The sequence below is a fragment of the Microcebus murinus genome, chromosome 4, assembly GCF_040939455.1.
Source record: "Microcebus murinus isolate Inina chromosome 4, M.murinus_Inina_mat1.0, whole genome shotgun sequence".
Taxonomy (NCBI): domain Eukaryota; kingdom Metazoa; phylum Chordata; class Mammalia; order Primates; family Cheirogaleidae; genus Microcebus; species Microcebus murinus.
The window spans coordinates 3,396,103-3,415,228 of record NC_134107.1 but is presented as its reverse complement, the minus strand read 5'-3'; the positions used below and the strand labels follow the sequence as shown (position 1 = coordinate 3,415,228).

The 19,126-nt window shown below is 60.0% G+C and overlaps 3 protein-coding genes across 6 annotated transcripts; all 3 read right to left on the bottom strand.

The window, feature by feature from the left end:
• Window positions 1-4: 4 nt before the first annotated feature.
• On the bottom strand, window positions 5-2,633 carry REX1BD (required for excision 1-B domain containing). The gene is made up of 5 exons (XM_012735672.2): window positions 2,481-2,633; window positions 2,310-2,392; window positions 1,821-2,025; window positions 811-890; window positions 5-233 (listed from the first exon to the last, which is right to left on the bottom strand). Exons 1-5 carry the CDS (start codon window positions 2,568-2,570, stop codon window positions 161-163), a joined length of 531 nt encoding a protein of 176 aa, XP_012591126.1. The 5' UTR covers window positions 2,571-2,633; the 3' UTR covers window positions 5-160.
• Window positions 2,634-4,196: 1,563 nt separating this feature from the next.
• Window positions 4,197-7,197, bottom strand: UBA52 (ubiquitin A-52 residue ribosomal protein fusion product 1). Of its 4 annotated transcripts, none has more exons than XM_020283877.2 (5): window positions 7,092-7,197; window positions 5,874-5,987; window positions 5,529-5,615; window positions 4,479-4,581; window positions 4,197-4,388 (listed from the first exon to the last, which is right to left on the bottom strand). In XM_020283877.2, the coding sequence occupies exons 1-5, from the start codon at window positions 7,162-7,164 to the stop codon at window positions 4,295-4,297; spliced, it is 471 nt and encodes a 156-aa protein (XP_020139466.1). In that variant the 5' UTR covers window positions 7,165-7,197; the 3' UTR covers window positions 4,197-4,294. The 4 variants fall into 4 exon arrangements, with proteins under 4 accessions (XP_020139466.1, XP_020139467.1, XP_020139469.1 ...); XM_020283878.2 differs by having other exon boundaries at window positions 5,874-5,984; window positions 7,092-7,196; XM_020283880.2 differs by having other exon boundaries at window positions 7,070-7,154.
• Window positions 7,198-8,605: 1,408 nt separating this feature from the next.
• KXD1 (KxDL motif containing 1) lies at window positions 8,606-19,125 on the bottom strand. Its single transcript, XM_076001549.1, has 5 exons — window positions 19,004-19,125; window positions 15,324-15,445; window positions 13,874-14,026; window positions 10,434-10,480; window positions 8,606-9,566 (listed from the first exon to the last, which is right to left on the bottom strand). Exons 2-5 carry the CDS (start codon window positions 15,422-15,424, stop codon window positions 9,337-9,339), a joined length of 531 nt encoding a protein of 176 aa, XP_075857664.1. The 5' UTR covers window positions 15,425-15,445; window positions 19,004-19,125; the 3' UTR covers window positions 8,606-9,336.
• Between the last annotated feature and the right edge of the window lies 1 nt (window position 19,126).

Below are 19,126 nucleotides of genomic sequence, written 5' to 3'. Positions count from 1 at the left end.
CAGCTGCGGGGGAAGGCTTCTTTATTGTGGGAGGAGCCCGAACTGGAGGAGGGTCCGCAGCCCCCGTGGGGCTCGACCCCGGCCAGCTGGCGGTCAGGGCTGGGCCGGGCGCCACCGGCCGCATTTCCCATCTCTCGCGCGCTTCCTTGGGGAGCCACCATCACTCAGCAGACTCCACATCAAACCTGAGGTCCTGCAGAACCTCGCTGATCGCCTCCATGGTTTTAATTACCCTACAAGAGCGGATGGGAACTATAAATAAAACCCAGATGGGGCGAATTAGCCGCTGCAGCGCAGCTCCGAGGGGGCTGCGCGCGCCCCGGGGCCCTCCTGCTGCCCGCGCCCGGCCTCCAGGCAGCGCCAGGGAGGGACAGACCTCGCGGGTGCTTGGGGGGAGGCGGTGGCCCATACATACATCGGTCAGAGTGGGCTGAGAGGAAAGGCCATCTCGGTGGGGTGTGGGCCATCAGGAGGTTGCGACCGTGTGCGCGTGACACAGGTCGCGTATGTGAGCGCGTGCGCGCGCGCTTGGGTGCTGAGGACAGGCGTGTGCCCGGCGCAGTCTGGGGGACCCTGCCCTAGCTCAGGTACAGCCACGCGTGCAGGATTAGCGTGCGTCACGACGTGCAGCTGCGTCCCGGCACTGACACTGCAGGGCTGTCCCCTCTGGGGACTGTGCCTGCTTAGGGGCTCCCAGGTGAGGACGCCCGCCCTGAGGAGACTGCGTGCAGGCCGGAGGGTCTGATCGTGCCGGCCCTGGGCCGGAGGGTGCGCGTGCAAATCGAGCGTGTCCCCGGCGGCAGCGCTCACTTCGTCTTCAGCTGGTGCGCCTGCACTGCGTCCTCCTGCCCCGTCCACTCCGGGGTCCCCATCAGCTGCAGCAGGGCGACCTGGCGGGGGAACGGGCAACCAGGGCGTTACTGCAACGGGCAGAAGGCGCCCCGCGCCCTCCCACTGTGTCCATGGAGGAGAGGTGCTGTGGGGCTGAGGGTTTGGAAACCGGTCTAGAGGGGCGCCTGCAGGGGCGGGGCAGGCGGGCCAGGGTCGGGGATCCCGGCAGGATGGAGCGGGCGGGGCTTCATGGCTCCAAGGGCAGGGCAAGGTGTGTGTATTTTTTTTTTTAATTTCAGCATATTATGGGGGTACAAATTTTAAGGTTTGAAATAATGCCCTTGCCCCCCTTCCCCCGACGGGCAAGGTGTTCTCACCCCAGGGTGGCCGTGGGCCAAGTACGTAGGCCGAGACTGAGGTCACGCAGGGGGCGCGCCTGGGAATGCCCGCGGACCAAGGGATGGGCGTGGCCTCACCTGGCCCCCCCTGCCCCCCCGCCAGGATTAGCGGCAGGGGCAGAGTGGGCGGGGCACCGGAGCCCAGGGGCGGAAACGGTCAAGAAGGTCAAGAACTTAGGTAGCGACGGAGGGACCCCAGGGAGGGGGCAAGTCTTGGGAACCCCGCTCCCTCTATCTGCCCAAGTGGGAGAGTGGGACCCGAGACCCTGAGAACAGCCGTGGCCGCTGGGGGGCTGTGGGGGCGTGGCCTGGGAAATACTTGTGCGGCGGTGGGCGTGGCCGGGCGAGGTGGGCGTGGCCGACGACTAAACCGAATAGAGGATAACATTGGGGAGGGACAGGAGAGGGCAAGGCTGGAGATGCCCCAGGTGAAGGTGTGAGGTGGGACCAGGAAGGGGTCTGGGGCGCCATGGGGAGGAGGGGGCTGCGTGTAAGAGGTCGGGGTCCCGGGCCTCCCCCCATCCCCCAAGGCCGCGCAGTGGGGTGCAGGCCCGGGTCTGAGGCTTGGTGGGGAAGGGGTCGTGGCCTCACCGTGGCCAGGCGCGTCTGCTCCAGCTGCTGCAGGCTGCGCACGTGGCCGGCGAGCCGCGGCTGCGCGCGAGGCCCCGCCAGCTCGGCTTCCAGCGCCAGCACCTCGCGCGAGGCGGCGGCGAAGGCCTGGGTCACCTCGTGCACGGTGCTCCGGTAGCGCGGGAAGTCGTAGCAAGGGCCGCTGCGCAGGTACTCGCGGTGGCCCCTGCGCGGTACGCGGGGACTGAGGCCGCGCCCCCAGGCTCTCGGGCCCCGGCCCCCTTCCCACCCTCCGGAAAGGCCCCCCAGGGGGTGTCCCCGGGCCCCCGAGGGTGGAGGACTGGCAGTGAGGACGCCCCCGGTGGAACTCGGGGGAGGGGAGGGAAGCCACGCGGGTGGGCCGCCGGGCAGTGGGGACTCGCTTTGGGTCCTGTCTCCTGGAAGCTAGGCCGCGGGCACGCCCACTGGGCCCCCACCCCGCGCCCGCGCGCGCCCCGCGCCCGCACTCACTCCTCCAGCCGGCGGAAGGCCCGCGCGCGCTCAGCCTGCAGCTGGTGGACGCGCTGCACCAGCGTCCGCACCGGGGCGTCTCTCTGCGGGGCGGGGGGCACGGCTGGGGCATGAAGCCGGCGCCCCCGGGCCGCCGCCGCCCGCCCCGCGCCCGTCCCCGCCCGGGCTCACCCAGGGCCACCGCGGCTCCTCGCGCCCCGGGGCTCCGGCGCTCGCCTGGGCACCGGGCGCCGACCCGGCCGCGGCCTCCGAGCCGATCATGACTGCGCAGCCCGGGCCGCGCTCCGGAGCAGGCCCCTCCGCCGCGCCCGGCGCCCCCTGCAGGCCGGGAGGCCTAGGGACCCCAGCCTGGGGCCGGCCGCCCGCCCGGAGACCCCGGGCAGAAAGGGGAGCAAAGAGGCCCCGCCGCCGCCCGAGCCCTGCACCTCCCACCCGCCCTGCGCCTCTTCCTTTGCGTGCCGCGCCCGCCCTGTTTCCTTGAATGTTTTGAATACAGCAAAGCTGTTGTCCTTTGTGTGTGTGTGGTGTGCCCATCGCAACAGTAACTGTGACAGCGGGCAGGATTTGAGCAGTTCTGGCGAGTCGCAGAGCCTGAAGGCGCCGCAACCCAGCCAGCTTAGTGTAACGAAGGGTCGCTGGCTCTCCAGAGAATCGCAGGGATGAAAAATAATTCACTGGCAGGTGCCTGCGAAATGCCCATCAAAAGTGAGCTGCACCGGTCGTGTTGTGCAAGGCCCAGGCGGGCCCCTGGGCCGGGAGGGCCTCATTTAAGTGCTGCTGGGGGGATGCCTGGCCCGCCATGAGCTGTGGAAAGCTGCCTCCTCCGGGGGCCCACAGGGAGGAACAGGAAGATGGTGGTGGCCAGGCACAGGACAGAGGGACCAGCTGAGGCACAGGGTGACGGCCTGCAGCCTTACGTGGCACTCTAGGAAGAAGAGGGACCAGGCTGTTCTCGGGCATCATTCATTGGCCGTGAGTTGGCTCACCCTGAGAACCAATCAAAACTGAACAGGCAGCAGGCCCTGTTCACCCAACCAGGTGGGCTTTGCTAAGGCCCGTCCAGGGTGCTCTAAGACCCACACCTGGCCGGGCGTGGTGGCTCATGCCTGTGATCCTCGCACTCTGGGACGCCGAGGTGGGTGGATTGCTCGAGGTCAGGAGTTTGAAACCAGCCTGAGCAAGAGGGAGACCCCGTCTCTACTATGAACAGAAAGAAATTGGCCAACTAATATATATATAGAAAAAGTCAACAGGACATGGTGGCGCATGCCTGTAGTTCCAGCTACTCGGGAGGCTTAGACAGGAGGATTGCTTGAGCCCCGGAGTTGGAGGTCGCTGTGAACGAGGCTGACGCCATGGCATTCACTCTAACCGGGGCAACAATGCTAGACTCTGTCTCCAAAAAAAAAAAAAAAAAAAGACGACCCACACCCAACTCACAGAAGCTACACTCCAAGTTTTAGATACGCCAAGGTGTGCCCCTCTGAGACTGGTTATCATTGGTCCTTGGGGGCTCCTCAAGTTCAGACAAAACTGAGAGCCAGTGTTTCACACCAGGTGGGTGTCTGCAACTTTCCACCACCCACACCTGAATGCCAGGGCCAGAGGCACACCTTGAAGCACCTGACTAGATCCCTGCCAATGACATGGCTGACCCTCAGTCCCAGGCCCAGGGGAACCACTAGTAGACTTCAGACTGAAACTAGCTCCCAGTGTGGTCACGGCGAGGCTCGCCGATGTACGGGGCAGGACCCACTGGCCTGTTCCGCGCAATCCGGGACAGAAGGCCCCATCGTGGGGGACACAATACGAAGCTGGGTAGAGTTCCTAAGGAAGACGCCCGCTCCTCCGCCACCTCCCTGGACAGACCAGCCACGCGGAGACCAGTTACTGCTTCAGCCAACTAAAGGGAGACTTTATTAGGGCCGCAGGGCCAGGGCAGGAGGCTGCCCTGTGGGGAAGGAGGAGCCGCCCGTGGAGGGGCCTCATTTGACCTTCTTCTTGGGGCGCAGGTTGTTGGTGTGGCCGCACTTCTTCTTGCGGCAGTTGACAGCACGGGGGTGCAGGCGAGCATAACACCTGCAAGGGGACGGCAGGGGCGGCGCGGTGAGGGCACATCCGACCCGGCCAGGCTCCCCCGCCCCGCCCCCAGCGTCCGGGCACACATACTTGCGGCAGATCATCTTGTCGCAGTTGTACTTCTGGGCGAGCTGGCGGAGGGAAGGCTCGATGATGCCGCCTCGCAGACGGAGCACCAGGTGCAGGGTGGACTCTGCGGGCGAGAGCCGGAGGGACAGCACTGAGTCCAGCTCCTCCGCGACAGGGCAGGGACCCCCAGACGTGCTTCTCACGTGCTCACGGGGACACCACATCAGCGTCCCCCGAATATGCTACCTGCAGATTCACTGGCCCAGCCAGGCCTGCTGTACAGACCAGACAGACCCTCCGTATCTCAGCTTTAGCCAAGCCCCGGGGGAGGCAAGCCTAATGTATTCCAATTGTGGTCCCGCCTGGGTTTCCCAGCACACAAAGCAATTTCTAGGTGACGCAGGTAAGATACGGAAGTCTTGTTACTCTGACCAGTGACAATGATTTCCTTTATAGCAAAGGAATTTGCTATAAAAATTTTCATCATCACATTTTTAAACAAAATACAAGTCATTAGAAGAAAAATAAGTGAACACAAGAAGCTAATGTATATGGAAACACAGGTGAAGATCAAATGCCTCCCAGGAACAAAAAGCAGTTATTTTACTTATTTATTGAGACAGAGTCTCACTTTGTTGCCCAGGCTAGAGTGCCCTGGGGTCATCCTGGCTCACAGCAACCTCAAACTCCTGGGCTCAAGCGATCCTCCTGCCTCAGCCTCCCGAGTAGCTGGGATTACAGGCATGCGCCACCATTTTCTATATATAGAATTTTTTTCCATATATATTAGTTGGCCAATTAATTTCTTTCTATTTATAGTAGAGACGGGGTCTCGCTCTTGCTCAGGCTGGTCTCCAACTGCTGAGCTCAAACAAACAATCCACCCGCCTCGGCCTCCCAGAGTGCTGGGATTACAGGCGTGAGCCACCTTGCCCGGCCACAAAAAGCAGTTATAAAGCAGAACTCCTCTGCACCATGGGAGCCTTGCCCACCACCCCACGGAGGCCATCAGCGCTCCAGCCTGGGACCTGGAGCTCACAGAGCTCTGCCCGGCCACCCCGCCCCTGGTACCTTTCTGGATGTTGTAATCCGAAAGAGTGCGGCCATCCTCCAGCTGTTTGCCCGCAAATATCAGACGCTGCTGGTCAGGTGGGATGCCTGGGGGAGAAGGGGGCAGCTCAGTCACTGCGGCTCTGCCAAGCATGTTACTGGCTCTGACCATGCCTCCCTGCAGGGTGCTCCCGCACCACCCCAGTGTCTCAAAAGGCAAACTGAGGTCGAGAACAATCTTCCTTGAAAGATGGACACAGCTAAGGTCTGTCCAAACCCAGCACCATCCTTCAAAAGACAAAGGCTCCCCTGGGCCCAGGGGGCTCCCAGTAGGCAGACAGAACCCCCAGACCCTGCCCAACTCACCCTCCTTGTCTTGGATTTTGGCTTTGACATTCTCGATGGTGTCACTGGGTTCGACCTCAAGGGTGATGGTCTTCCCCGTCAGGGTCTTCACAAAGATCTGCATCTCTGCGTCTGCTGGGGGGAAGGGAGGATGGGATGGAGTGGTCAGTGTTGCACGCCTGGGAGGCACGAGCTCAGGTGCTGGCCAGGCCTAGCCCCCGAATGGAAGCTCTATGCCTGCACTCACCCCAATCATGAGCCCCAACGCCTGCCTTCCCACACACCCTGGCCTGCAGCCTAAACATGCCCTACAACTAAGGACTATTAATACATTTTCTCCATCCTGGACTGCTGCACACGTGTTCACGGAGAAACAAAGACTCTGATTATGTCCCTCAGGCTCAGCAGAGGAGAGACTCACTTATGTTTGCTACTGGAATGTTAAAACGACCTTCGGGCACCACCTGACAGGTACATCTTCCCTGAGGACGGTCCCATCCTCCCCTGCCCTAGCAACCTCCTGGTCTACTACTACACAGACTGCCCTTCCTGCCAGCCTGGATGGCAATCCTGGCTCAATAGCCACCGGCCCGCCAACACACAAACACATTCTCTTTGCTCTCAAAGCCCCTCTCCTAACTCCCAGCTAGGACAACCAACACCCTACCCTTAGCTCCCTTCTCAGTTATGCCAAACTCTCCAGACCCCGCTTCGTGCATGTGCTCCAAACCGCAAACAATAGTGCCTGCCACTCGGTTATCTAGCAACTATGTGCCGCGTACCTGTTTACATAAAACGCTCACTTAAAAACAAACCAAGAAGAGCTCTAGAAGACAGGCACAAAAAACACAGGCAGGCACCAAAACCCAGTTCGAGAAACTTGACACTCCTGAACACCTCGGCGCAGCGACTAGGCCAAAGCTAACGCTGCATGCTTCACATCCCTCCCTCCGATGAACTCGGATCGGCCCAGGGGGACCCACTCCCGCCCCGAAGCCCCGTGAGGTCGCTGGGGCCGGGCGGAGAGGGGCAGGCCCCCTTCCAAGGCCGCGTTCACCTCCTGGGCCCGGGTCTGGGCTCGGAGCCTCGGCCTCACGTGCCCCGCGCCGCCGCCCGCCGAGACTACCCCACACCGGCAGGCTCGGGCCCGCCCCCGCCGCCGCCCAGACCCCTGCAGCCCCCTGCAGCCCCCCGCCCGCCCCCGGCCCCGCGCCGACCCGCACGGCCGCGGCCACCGACCAGCTCCCTCGCCTCGTTGAAGAGAAAGAGGGCAGCGGAACCGGAAACCGCCGATTCGCCGCCGAGAGCGCATGCGCGCGGAGCACGCCTACGTCACAATCCGCGCCGCGCCCCGCCCCCGGCCCGCCGCCATCTTGGGTGCTGGCAGAGGAGGCCGCTGCGGGTGTTGGCGAGCACCGCCCACCCGCTTCCGGGTGTCGGTGCCGCCCGCCGGGTCACGTGAGGAGGCAGCCACACCTCTCCAGGTGTTCCGGGGGAGGGTGCCACTGTGTCTGCGTCACTAACAACCGCTGGCACTTAGCGGGCCGTTCTGGGAATACTTGACCAGAATAGAGCAGGCTGTTTTCTGCTAAAGCAAAGGCATTCAGCAGAGAGCCTGCGGGTCCGGGAGCAGGGGTTGGGGCAGGGAAGGTAGGGGACCCCGAGAGCCACCTAACACCCAGAGTCCAGTATTATTAGAAAGATCTCTGCCCAGCACTCTGGGAGGCTGAGGGGGGAGGATTGCTCAAGGTCAGGAGTTCAAAACCAGCCTGAGCAAGAGGGAGACCCCGTCTCATAATTATAAGAAATTAATTGGCTAACTAATATATATATATAGAAAAAATCAGCCGGGCGTGGTGGCGCATGCCTGTGGTCCCAGCTACTCGGGAGGCTGAGGCAGGAGGATGGCTTGAACCCAGGAGTCTGAGGTTGCTGTGAGCCAGGATGATGCCACGGCACTCCAGCCCGGGCAACACAGTGAGACTCTGTCTCAAAAAAGAAAAAAACAGGCCGGGCGCGGTGGCTCACGCCTGTAATCCTAGCTCTTGGGAGGCTGAGGCGGGCGGATTGCTCAAGGTCAGGAGTTCAAAACCAGCCTGAGCAAGAGCGAGACCCCGTCTCTACTATAAATAGAAAGAAATTAATTGGCCAACTGATATATATATAAAAAATTAGCCGGGCATGGTGGCGCGTGCCTGTAGTCCCAGCTACTCAGGAGGCTGAGGCAGGAGGATCGCTTGAGCCCAGGAGTTTGAGGTTGCTGTGAGCTAGGCTGACGCCACGGCACTCACTCTAGCCTGGGCAACAAAGCGAGACTCTGTCTCAAAAAAAAAAAAAGAAAAAAAGAAAAAAACAGAGGAGGCATCTGTGGGAGTGTGCCCGATGGAGAACGGGACCCCTGTGGGGCGTGGCCGAGTTCACCCTGGGGCTGCAATCCTGAGGAGGAATGATTCCAGGCGTGGGAACAGTGCTGTGAGCAGCGGGAACAGCATGTGCAAGGCTGGTGGCAGAATCTGGGTTGTTGCGGCTGCCACCGTGGGACTCCCACCAAGAGCAGCCACATTTCTGTCCCAGTGGTGCCTGGCTGTCTGCATCCCCCTCGCTCAGAACCCTAAGAACCTTGTCCAGCATTTGTTTTGTTTTCTGTTTTTACCCAGAGCCACGCCCAAGGAGCCTTGAGCAAGTGGACTCCATTCGTCGGCCTTGTGGGCTGCTTAGCCCAGGGTGAAAGGAAGCCACAGCTGGGTGTCCTCTTCTCTTTTTAGTAACAGAGTCTTTTTATTGATAACTTCCCACAACAGCATCCGTAAACATCGGGTACAAAAATATTCCGCTAAACTCTTTCCCAAGGTGGCTCGGCTTGCTCCGTGGAGGCCCCGGGAGAGGCCGGCCGGGCCCTGAGGTTCCGCACCTCTGCTCTTACCCACACAGGCCTCTCGAGGCCCAGGGCTGGATGGACGGTCGGCCTCCGGCTCGAGCCTTCTACCTGTCTCAGAAACCTCCTCGAGACACCAACTGGAGAAAGTATTCCATACTTCTGTTGACGGAAGGGTCCAGGAAGCCAGAATTAGTGGGTGCAGGAGTGGGCTGGGGTGAGCTCGGACGTGACCACGGTGCTTGTTCACCCCAAGGAGGTCCTGACCGGGAGGCGGGAGACGTCGGGCTCTGGCCTCGGGGGATGTGGGTATCAAGGGCAGACCTCAGGCCTGGCTCTAGGAAAAGCTCCCTTGTACTCTGCGTGGGTGGCCGTGCCCGGGCGGGACAGAGGGGGCTGCAGCAGACACACATTCTGAGGGAGGAGGGGGCTGGAATTAAAGACCCCCCCCTCCCCGGATTCCACACTCCTTGGAAGGGAGCCCTGTCCCCCGCCAGGAGCCCGAGCCGACAGAACAGGGTGGCAGAGCTGATGATCGTGAGGCCACCTCAGACGGCTGGGGAAGGTCACCACTGCTCCGAGGGGCCTGGGCGGCGCTGGGCGGCAGGGCTACTCGCCCGGCACGTCCTCGTCGTCTGTCTGGCTGCGGCCGTTGACGGCAGGGGAGCTGGGCCGGACGTGGGACAGGTCCTCGAAGCCGGGGCTGAGGGAGGGCGAGACGGTGTCCGGGCTGGTGTCACAGGAGCCCGTGCTCTGCTCCGAGGTGGCGATGGTGGTCGTGGTGCTGGGGGGGATGGGGTCTTCGTCCTCGTCCTCCAGGAGGGACGCCTCTGGGACATCTGGGCGCGGGAGAAACAGGAGCGGGCTCGGTCACCTTGCCGGGCACCGTGATAGGGGACTCGCCGTGACGGTGACCCGGGACAGCTCCCCCAGCCTCACGGGGCCACCGCGACTCGGCCCATTTTACAGAGGAGGAAACGGAGGCGTAGGGGGGTGACGGGCCTCCCTTCAAGGTGAGGCGAGGACACAGGCTCTGGGGTCGGGCCAACGTGGGCTCTGGCAGTGAGCCTGACCCCGTCACCTCTCCCCACCACGGTGCCGCCCGGGCCTCAGCTCCCTGCTCAGCTCCCTGCTGTGGTTGTCAGCTGCTGGCCCATCCCACAGGCGCAGCACACTGAGGCTGAGTGTAGGGAACCCTTCTTGGAGGCGGTGGCAACGTGGAGTGACAGTGCAGAGCGCACTCAAGCCCTCCAGCCAGACACCTGAGAACTCACCCTGCCCGCTCTGGCTGTGTGTCCTCCGACACAGGCGTTTCCCCTGTGGGCCTCAGTTTCCCCCTCTGTGACACAGGGACACTCACAGCCCCCACGTTACAGGTGGCTGTTAACGGCCCGGCTCATGGGGGCATGTGGCACGCACTGGGGCGAGGTTTGTCATCATTCTTGTCCACGTGCCCCCATGCCACCTCCCCCCAGGCACCAGACCCCAGTCCTCATGTCTGCCCCGAGGCATGCTGGGCGAGGACCAGGCCTGCCCCGACCCCCCCCAGGCCCCCAGTCCCAGCTCCCCCACCCCCCGGATGCACAGCCCTGCAGGGCATGGTCTCGACGTCAGCCCGAGAGGTGGCCTTGCAGAAGCCAGCTCTGGTGCTGACGTCCTGGGGCGCGGAGGCCGGACGTGGGGTGAGGGGCCCTGGCGACACTTACGGCTGAAGGCCTCGGGGTGCTGCCTCGCCAGCTTGCCCTTCAGCGTCCTGCGGGGGAGGGAAGGCTCGTGGGGCCGGGCCTGGGCTGCCAGGGACCCTCGCCGCTCTCTCCGGGCAGGGGCCTCCCTGACTGTTCTTCATGCTGCATTATCCCTCCCTCGTGGAGACCCCGGTGCTCAGCCCGGCAGTCGGGGCTCTGACAGTCCCCCCACCTCCCAGCAGACCTCCCACCTCAGGGTGGGCACCAACCACCCAGCTGTCCCAGAGCCGGACACTGGCTGTGCCTTCTCCCTCCACCTGGACACCCTTCTTTTTTTTATTTTTTCTTTTTTTTTTTTTCTTTTTTCTTTAATGTAATCAAAATGTTTGTACGGACACCCTTCTTTTTATTTTTGAGAAAGAGTCTCACTCTGTTGCCCAGGCTAGAGTGAGTGCCATGGCGTCAGCCTCACTCACAGCAACCTCAGACTCCTGGGCTCAAGTGATCCTCCTGCCTCAGCCTCCTGAGTAGCTGGGACGACAGGCATGCGCCACCATGCCCGGCTAACTTTTTCTATATATATTAGTTGGCCAATTGATTTCTTTCTATTTATAGTAGAGATGGGGTCTCGCTCTTGCTCAGGCTGGTTTCGAACTCCTGACCTCGAGCAATCCGCCCGCCTCAGCCTCTCAGAGAGCTAGGATTACCGGCGTGAGCCACCTCGCCCGGCCACTTCCTGTTTTTTAACTTCTTATTTTTAAGAGACAGGCTCTATGTTGCCCAGGCTGGCCTCAAACTCCTAGCGTCAAGGGATCCTCCTGCTACAGCCTCCCAAGTTGCTGGGATGACAGGTGTGAGCCGCCACACCTTGCTCCTTCCTTTTTTTAAAATGGGATGATTTTTGTCTGGGTACAGTGGCTTACCCCTATAATCCCAGCTACTTGGGAGGCTGAGGCAGGAGGAGGATTGCTTGAGGCCAGGAGTTCAAGATCAGCCTGGGCAACATAATAAGACCCTCTCTCTACAAGAAAAATTTAAAAATTAGCCAGGCTTACTGACGCATGCCTGTAATCCTAGCGATTTGGGAAGCTGAAGGGGGAGGATCACTTACTTGAGCCCAGGAGTTCGAGATTACAGTGAGCTATGATCACGCCACTGCACTCTAGCCTGGACAACACAGAGAGACCTTGGCTCTTAAAAAAAAAAGTCTGACTTTTGTTTTTTTCTAAAGTGACACAGGGCTGGGCGAGGAGGCTCACGCCTGTCATCCCGGCACTCTGGGAGGCCGAGGCGGGAGGATCGCTCAAGGTCAGGAGTTTGAAACCAGCCTGAGCAAGAGCGAGACCCCGTCTCTACTATAAATAGAAAGAAATTAATTGGCCAACTAAAAATATACAGAAAAAATCAGCCGGGCATGGTGGCGCATGCCTGTAGTCCCAGCTACTCGGGAGGAGGCTGAGGCAGGAGGATCGCCTGAGCCCAGGAGTCGGAGCTTGCTGTGAGCGAGGTTGACGTCATGGCACTCCAGCCTGGGTGACAGAGTGAGACTCTGTCTCAAAATATAAGAAAGCGACACAGGTGTGCTTACAGAGAACGGCAGAGAGGTCTTTGCAATACCATCTCTCACCCTTGACCTCAGCCAGCATCTCCTCCAAAAGTCCCCCCACGGCTAGTGTCCCGCCCACCACCAGAGGGGGGGAATATACACACACACACGCTGGGCACCAGCCCTTGGGGTTCTGCCTCCCCCCCTTCCACATACCAGGCCCGGCAGCTGGCCTGGGGAAGTGCCCAGCAAAGATGCGCATTTATGATGCATTTGTTTTTTTTTATTTTGTAGAGACAGAGTCTCGCTTTGTTGCCCAGGCTAGAGTGAGTGCCGTGGCATGAGCCTGGCTCACAGCAACCTCCCGGGCTCAAGCAATCCTCCTGCCTCAGCCTCCCAAATACCTGGGACATCAGGCATGCGCCACCATGCCCGGCTCATTTTTTCTACATATATATATTAGTCAGCCAGTTAATTTCTTTGTATTTATAGTAGAGACGGGGTCTCGCTCTTGCTCAGGCTGGTTTCAAACTCCTGACTCGAGCAATCCGCCCGCCTCGGTCTCCCAGAGTGCGGGGATGACAGGTGTGAGCCGCCGCGCCCGGCCTTTTATGATGCATTTAGAAAGGGTTTAAGCGGCCTGCCTCGTGGTTTCTGCTCCCAGCTCAATAAAAGGTGTTTTCCTCAGCCTTTGGCACCTGCTCCCCAGCTCTGCCAGAGGATACAGCTGTCCCCTGCCACAGAGGAGGTGGCACAGGGTCTGGCGGGAATACTGAGTGGGTCCGGGCCCCGGTGCACTGGCTGCGCTGTGACCCGCGGCAGTGAGGATGCGAACAGCTCTGGGGGCGCCTGGACGTCGTCTTTCCTTGTCTGCACAGACACCACCGTGGGAAGGGCCCGCGAGGACTGGCAAATCTCGTTGGCCTCTTTGTTTTTGAGACAGAGTCTCCCTCTGTTGCTCAGGCTAGAGTGCCGTGACGTCAGCCTAGCTCACAGCAACCTCAGACTCCTGGGCTCAAGCGATCCTCCTGCCTCAGCCTCCCGAGTAGCTGGGACTACAGGCATGCGCCACCACGCCCGGCTATTTATTTTTATTTGGCCAATTAATTTCTTTCTATTTTCAGTAGAGACGGGGTCTTGCTCTTGCTCAGGCTGGTCTCAAACTCCTGAGGTTGAGCGATCCTCCTGCCTCGGCCTCCCAGAGTGCTGGGATGACAGGCGTGAGCCGCCGCGCCGGGCCCTCACTGGCCTCTTGAGAGGAGACCTGGCTGGAGGATCGCTGTCCGCTGTGTGATCTTTCCTGCCTTTTCTGTTACGTGTCCGGTGCTATATTACTCTTTTTGAAAAATAAAATAAAAAATTTAAATTCAAAAACTTCCAGTGTTTTTATCCTAGGGTTGGGATCTTCTTGGACGCCTAAGTGGGCAACGAAGCCTCATAAAACAAAGGAGGAGGCCGGGCGCGGTGGCTCATGCCTGTCATCCCAGCACTCTGGGAGGCCGAGGCGGGAGGATTGCTCAAGGTCAGGAGTTCGAGACCAGCCTGAGCAAGAGCGAGACCCCGTCTCTACTATAAATAGAAAGAAATTAAATGGCCAACTAACATATATAGAAAAAATTAGCCGGGCATGGTGGCACATGCCTGTAGTCCCAGCTACTAGGGAGGCTGAGGCAGGAGGATCGCTTGAGCCCGAGAGTCTGAGGTTGCTGTGAGTGAGGCTGACGCCATGACATTCTAGCCCGGGTGACAGAGTGAGGCTCTGTCTCAAATAAATAAATAAATAAAACAGTGGAGCAGACTCTCCCCTTTGCCCAGTTCCAGCGGGGAGGGAACCAGGCGGGGGCGGGGGGAGGTGGCGGCAGAGGCCGGCTGTGGCTGTGGCTGTGGCCGTGGCCGGGAGGGGCCGGGCGCCCACCTGATGCGGCGGAAGATGCTGTCCAGGTCCCGCTTCATCTCCACCAGGGTCCTGGTGTGGTGCAGGAAGCGCTCGCTCATGTGCTGCAGGCGCGCGCTGGACAGGCTGTTGAAGTTCAGCAGCATCTCGTTGGTCTTCTCGAAGCGGTCCAGCCTGGGGGCAGAGCGAGAGGCTGGGGCTCCTCTACCCGGCCCCCCTGGGCCCTGCCCGCTCCGCGGCCTCCCCACGGGCCGCTCCCCTTGCCCGCCAGAGTCCTGCCTGCGGTCTGAGCCACCTGGCGAACTCCTATTTAGCCTTTCAACCCCTGCTTGAGCGTGTCCTTTGCATGTGGCCTTCTCTACCCGCTCCCCCAAGCAGACTCTGCTCCCCCTTTGGCCCCACTCGCCCCGGGAGGTTCCTCTGGCCCAGCCCTGACACCACAGGGCCAGGAGGGTCTGGGCGTCTGCTTTTTTTTTTTTTTTTTTTGAGACAGAGTCTCGCTCTGTCACCCAGGCTAGAGTGAGTGCCGTGGCGTCAGCCTCGCTCACGGCAACCTCAGACTCCTGGGCCCAAGCGATCCTCCTGCCTCAGCCTCCCAAGTAGCTGGGACTACAGGCATGCGCCGCCATGCCTGGCTAATTTTTTCTCTATATATTAGTTGGCCAATTAATTTCTTTCTATTTATAGTAGAGACGTGGTCTCGCTCTTGCTCAGGCTGGTCTCATCTCCAACTCCTGACCTCGAGTAATCCTCCCACCTCTGCCTCCCAGGGTGCTAGGATGACAGTCTCCCCTCAGTGTGGAGCAGCCTGGGGCTAGGTCTGGGTCTGAAGACAGAACCAGAAGAGAGGTGGGTGTTGCTCAGGCCCGGGGACGGTCCAGGCCTGCGAGAAAATGCGAGGACATCAGGTCTGTGTGCTGTCGTCAACGGAGGTCGGGAAGAGCCTTCGGCTTAAACGTCGGAAAGTAGGAGGCGGTGCGTCCACTCCAGAGAGGGGACGGCCTTCCCCCCCCACCGGGCGGGCCGGGATTCGGGTGAGGCCCCAGCACCGAGCCCCGGCGAGGGCAAAGGGCGTTCGCAGACCCCGCGAGAGACGCCGGGCACCGCGTGGACGCGGCCTGGGCTCTGGGAGACCGGGCCCCGACAGGAAGTCAGCCCACCAGCTCCTTAAGAACCGCCGCGGCCCCCTCTCTGGTCCCTCAACTCTTCTCACGCCAGGCCTTGGGACAGGAGCCCCCGAGGCCCCCCGCCAAGCCACCGGCAGCTGCGAGAACCTTCCGGAAGCCCTGCTTCCTGTGCCAAGGCCTCGCCTCCAGGCCCGGGAGGAATTTGCTTTGGAGCCAGAGGCAGATTTGCTCATTTCCTTCATTTTATCACCAGTGTGGGCCCGGGCCAGGGGCGGGCAGGACGAGAATGTTGGCCGGCAAGCGCATTCCTCCCCACGCCCGGGCCCCGCGCGGCTCCAACTCACATGTTCTTCTGCGCCAAGATGATGGCGTTGACGTCGTCTGTGTTCACCATGCTCAGGATGCGGGTGCAGAAGACACTCGAGGCCGAGTCCGGGGGGTCCATCTCTTCCTCCTCCTCCGCTGCCTGAAACAGGCCGGGGGGCCGTCTTTGGGGCGCCACCACCGCTGGGGGGAGGCGGGGCCGCGAAGCCAAAGCTAGGAGCCCCGCGGGCTGGGGTCTGGCCCAGCTGCGGCCTTCTGCAGCGGGCATGTGTGGCTGTGGCTGAGTCGTGCCACCTCAGCGCCAGGTGTGCCACCCGGGGGACTTGGAGGTGTTGGGAGAACCTCGGAAGGTTGTATCTACGGACTGCACTCCGCCGCAGTAGAATCCCGCCCCCTCCCCCAAGGCCACGGGCACCTCTTACCTGCACAGACCTGCCCGCCTTCTCCCCCGCCCTCTGCCTTTGCACCTGAGGTCCCCACAAGCAGAGCGTGCACGGCTGAGGGCTTCAAAGATTATCCCCATTTTGGTCACTCATCACTTCACCTTGTTTTTTTTTTTTTTTTGAGATCAGCAGAACTTGCTTTGGGGAGGCCAACAGAACCTTTCAAACTCAGCTCTGACTCTGGACTTTTATTAGCGAAGTAAAGCCAAGAATTTCAGGCACTCACAGCCAGGCTGTGGGCCCCAGCGACCCAGATGGGTGTGGGGTTCCCGGTTTCCCTGGCGCACAGAGGGCCATCCTAGTGGGCAGAGCCTTCCCAGACCATGCTGGGGGCGGGGCGGGGAGGTGGGGTGCGGGGGCGTGACCCTCCTGGGGAGTTCAGGAAAAATCTAGCATCCCGATATAGCTTGGCTCTGGGGCCCACATGTTTAATGGCGAACAGAAAGGCCTATTTGCAATCGGTTAGGATTCATACACCGGATCAGGAAAGGCTGCAGACCCCACTTCATCTACCCTCCCACTTACTGAGCACCTACTGTATGCGAAACCATGCACCAAGCTTATACACTGATAATTGTTATCTTTCTTTCTTTCTCTTTTTTTTTTTTTTTGAGACAGGGTCTCATTCTGTTGCCCAGGCTGGAGTGCAGTGGCGTCATAATTCACTGCAGCCTCAAACTCCTGGGCTCAAGCGATCCTCCCGCCTCAGCCTCCTGAGTAGCTGGGACTACAGGTGCAGTCACCACACTCTGCTAATTAATTTTTTTTTTTTTTTTTTTTTTAGAAAAGAAGTCTTGCTGTGTAACCCAGACTGGTCTCAAACTAGTGGCCTTAAACAATCCTCCGGCCTTGACCTCCCAAAGTGCTGGGACTACGGGCCTGAGCCACATTGCCTGGCCCACCCTTATTTACAGATGAGCAAACTGAGGCTCACAGAGACTGAGGAACTGGGCCGTAGTCACGTGGCCACTGAAACCGAGTCACCACAAGGGCCCACAGTCCACAAGCTCCACCGAAGTGTGAATCCCGACAGGGAGGCGGTAACCACCTGAGACAGTATAGCTGTTTCTTACGACAGCTGATTTCTGCCTGACTTCTGATTTTTTCCCCCAGGCAAAAAAGTGGCAATAGAGATTTTTTTTTTAAAATGGGAAATTGCCTCATTTACAAATGTTAGCAATTAATACTTTTTTCTGAAATGCCAAGGAGGCCAAGAGTATCCATTTGTGCCCTGAATCTGCCAGTGTTCTGCAGCGTCTGCGTACCTTCTAGAAAAAAGCAGTCACACCTGGTGAAACCCCTTCCCCCTAATAATCACCACGTTTACTGAACTCCTATTACATGCCAGGCAGGGACACCCATGACCTCCAGCTTCCCAAAGAAACATAATCTCATACAAAGCAGACACTTGGACTCAAAGGACAGAATTATGGGGGTGGGGGGCGGCGCCCACAGCTAGTGCCTGCCAGGCACAGTATTTGACCCTTCAGGGATACGGCTGTCCTTCAAAGCAGGAGTCTCTTGTCTCTGGCTCCCAGATGTGAGCGCTGAGGGGTTCATTGCACCCCCCCCCCCAGCTGCCTCTCTCAAGAAGCCTTCCCTAGGCCGGGCGCGGTGGCTCACGCCTGTCATCCCAGCACTCTGGGAGGCCGAGGTGGGAGGATCACTCAAGATCAGAAGTTTCACACCAGCCTGAGCAAGAGCGAGACCCCGTCTCTACTAAAAATAGAAAGAAATTAGCCAGACAACTAAAAATATATAGAAAAAATTAGCCAGGCGTGGTGGCCCATGTAGTCCCAGCTACTTGGGAGGCTGAGGCAGGAGGATCACTTGAGCCCAGGAGTCTGAGGTTGCTGTGAGCGAGGCTGACGCCACGGCACTCACTCTAGCCTGGGCAACAGAGTGAGACTCTGTCTCAAAAAAAAAAAAAAAGAAGCCTTCCCTGACTACTACCAGTCTGGCCCACATATGGACTGAAACGGACCCAGCAAAGGCTCTGATCCCTGCTCCAAATAAATACATTTATGGGTGAAACACTCCGAGAATTCCGGCTTTGGGGATCTGGTAAAACAAAACAAAACAAAAACACTCAGACAGGGAGGCTGTGTGACCTTGGGGGGTCACTTCATCTCTCTGAATCGGTCCTCTCATCCATAAAATGGGATTAAGGAAAAATCCAGGTCTGACAGTGCTGTCTGTGGGGACTGAAACGGACATGGACAGAGAGTGGAGCTTGGAGCAGGCTGTGGCTCCAAGGGGAGTGTGAAGAGGTCCCAGGACTGGGCCCCAGAATCAGCATTTTAAGGGGCTCTCGGCCGGGCGTGGTGGCTCACGCCTGTCATCCTAGCTCTCTGGGAGGCCGAGGCGGGCGGATTGCTCGAGGTCAGGAGTTCGAAACCAGCCTGAGCAAGAGCGAGACCCCGTCTCTACTATAAATAGAAAGAAATTAATTGGCCAACTAATATATATAGAAAAAATTAGCCGGGCATGGTGGCGCATGCCTGTAGTCCCAGCTACTCGGGAGGCTGAGGCAGGGGGATCGCTTGAGCCCAGGAGTCTGAGGTTGCTGTGAGCGAGGCTGACACCACGGCACTCACTCTAGCCTGGGCAACAAAGCGAGACTCTGTCTCAAAAAAAAAAAAAACAAATAAAAATAAAAAACATAAAGGGCTCTCATGTGCTTCCAAGCATGTAACATGAACAAACGCCTGTATGCCACTTCCTTTGATCCTCAATCACCGCTACGATGCAGACACTATCATCTCCAAGGGAAACTGAGGCTCACTGGGGCGGGCTCAGTCGCCCAAGGTCACTCGGCCGGAAAGAAAAGCCCCACGGTTCTACCCAGGTCATTTAACTGAACGTCACTCGGAGACCCAAGCTCGAGTGACACAAACCCCTGAGTGGGAGGGGGCTCAACTATCCCCTCACGCTCAGCCACTTCAATGCGGGGAAACTGAGGCACAAACAGGCCCAACGCCCGGCTGCAGGTGACACGGCACAACCCGAACACAGGCGATCCCCATCCCCGCGCCCCGGATCCGGATGCGGCCCTTGGCACCGCCCGCGAATCCACTGCGCAGACGGGGAAACTGAGGCCTGTGCGCGGCAGGAGTGCCCAGATGTGGCCAGCGGCGCGCCCCACCCCACGGCAGGCCCCGGGGCCGCGCCCGACCCGACCCGGCCCGGTCTCCCCGCGGCCCCGGCATCCCCCGGCCCCACCCGAGACTCGGCCCCGGCGTCGGTGGCAGCGGCACCTGCACATCTGGCGGCCTTGCTCGCGCTTCCGGGATGGCGCCCGCGCCGGCCGCGACGTCAACACGCACCGGGCGTGCGGGAACGCGCGTGGCGCCGCCGTACGCTGGGGCGGCCAACCAGCG

Coding starts and splice junctions, on each gene's coding strand:
- REX1BD (XM_012735672.2), bottom strand. CDS start 2,570: ATGATCGGCTCGGAGGCCGCGGCCGGGTCGGCGCCCGGTGCCCAGGCG. Junction 2,393..2,480: donor AGGAGCCGCGGTGGCCCTGG/GTGAGCCCGGGC, acceptor CCCGCCCCGCAG/AGAGACGCCCCGGTGCGGAC. Junction 2,026..2,309: donor GCCTTCCGCCGGCTGGAGGA/GTGAGTGCGGGC, acceptor CGTACCGCGCAG/GGGCCACCGCGAGTACCTGC.
- UBA52 (XM_020283877.2), bottom strand. CDS start 7,164: ATGCGCTCTCGGCGGCGAATCGGCGGTTTCCGGTTCCGCTGCCCTCTT. Junction 5,988..7,091: donor TCAACGAGGCGAGGGAGCTG/GTCGGTGGCCGC, acceptor CCTTCCCCCCAG/CAGACGCAGAGATGCAGATC. Junction 5,616..5,873: donor CAAAATCCAAGACAAGGAGG/GTGAGTTGGGCA, acceptor CTTCTCCCCCAG/GCATCCCACCTGACCAGCAG.
- KXD1 (XM_076001549.1), bottom strand. CDS start 15,424: ATGGACCCCCCGGACTCGGCCTCGAGTGTCTTCTGCACCCGCATCCTG. Junction 14,027..15,323: donor ATCTTGGCGCAGAAGAACAT/GTGAGTTGGAGC, acceptor CTCTGCCCCCAG/GCTGGACCGCTTCGAGAAGA. Junction 9,567..10,433: donor GCACCCCGAGGCCTTCAGCC/GTAAGTGTCGCC, acceptor TCCCGCGCCCAG/ATGTCCCAGAGGCGTCCCTC.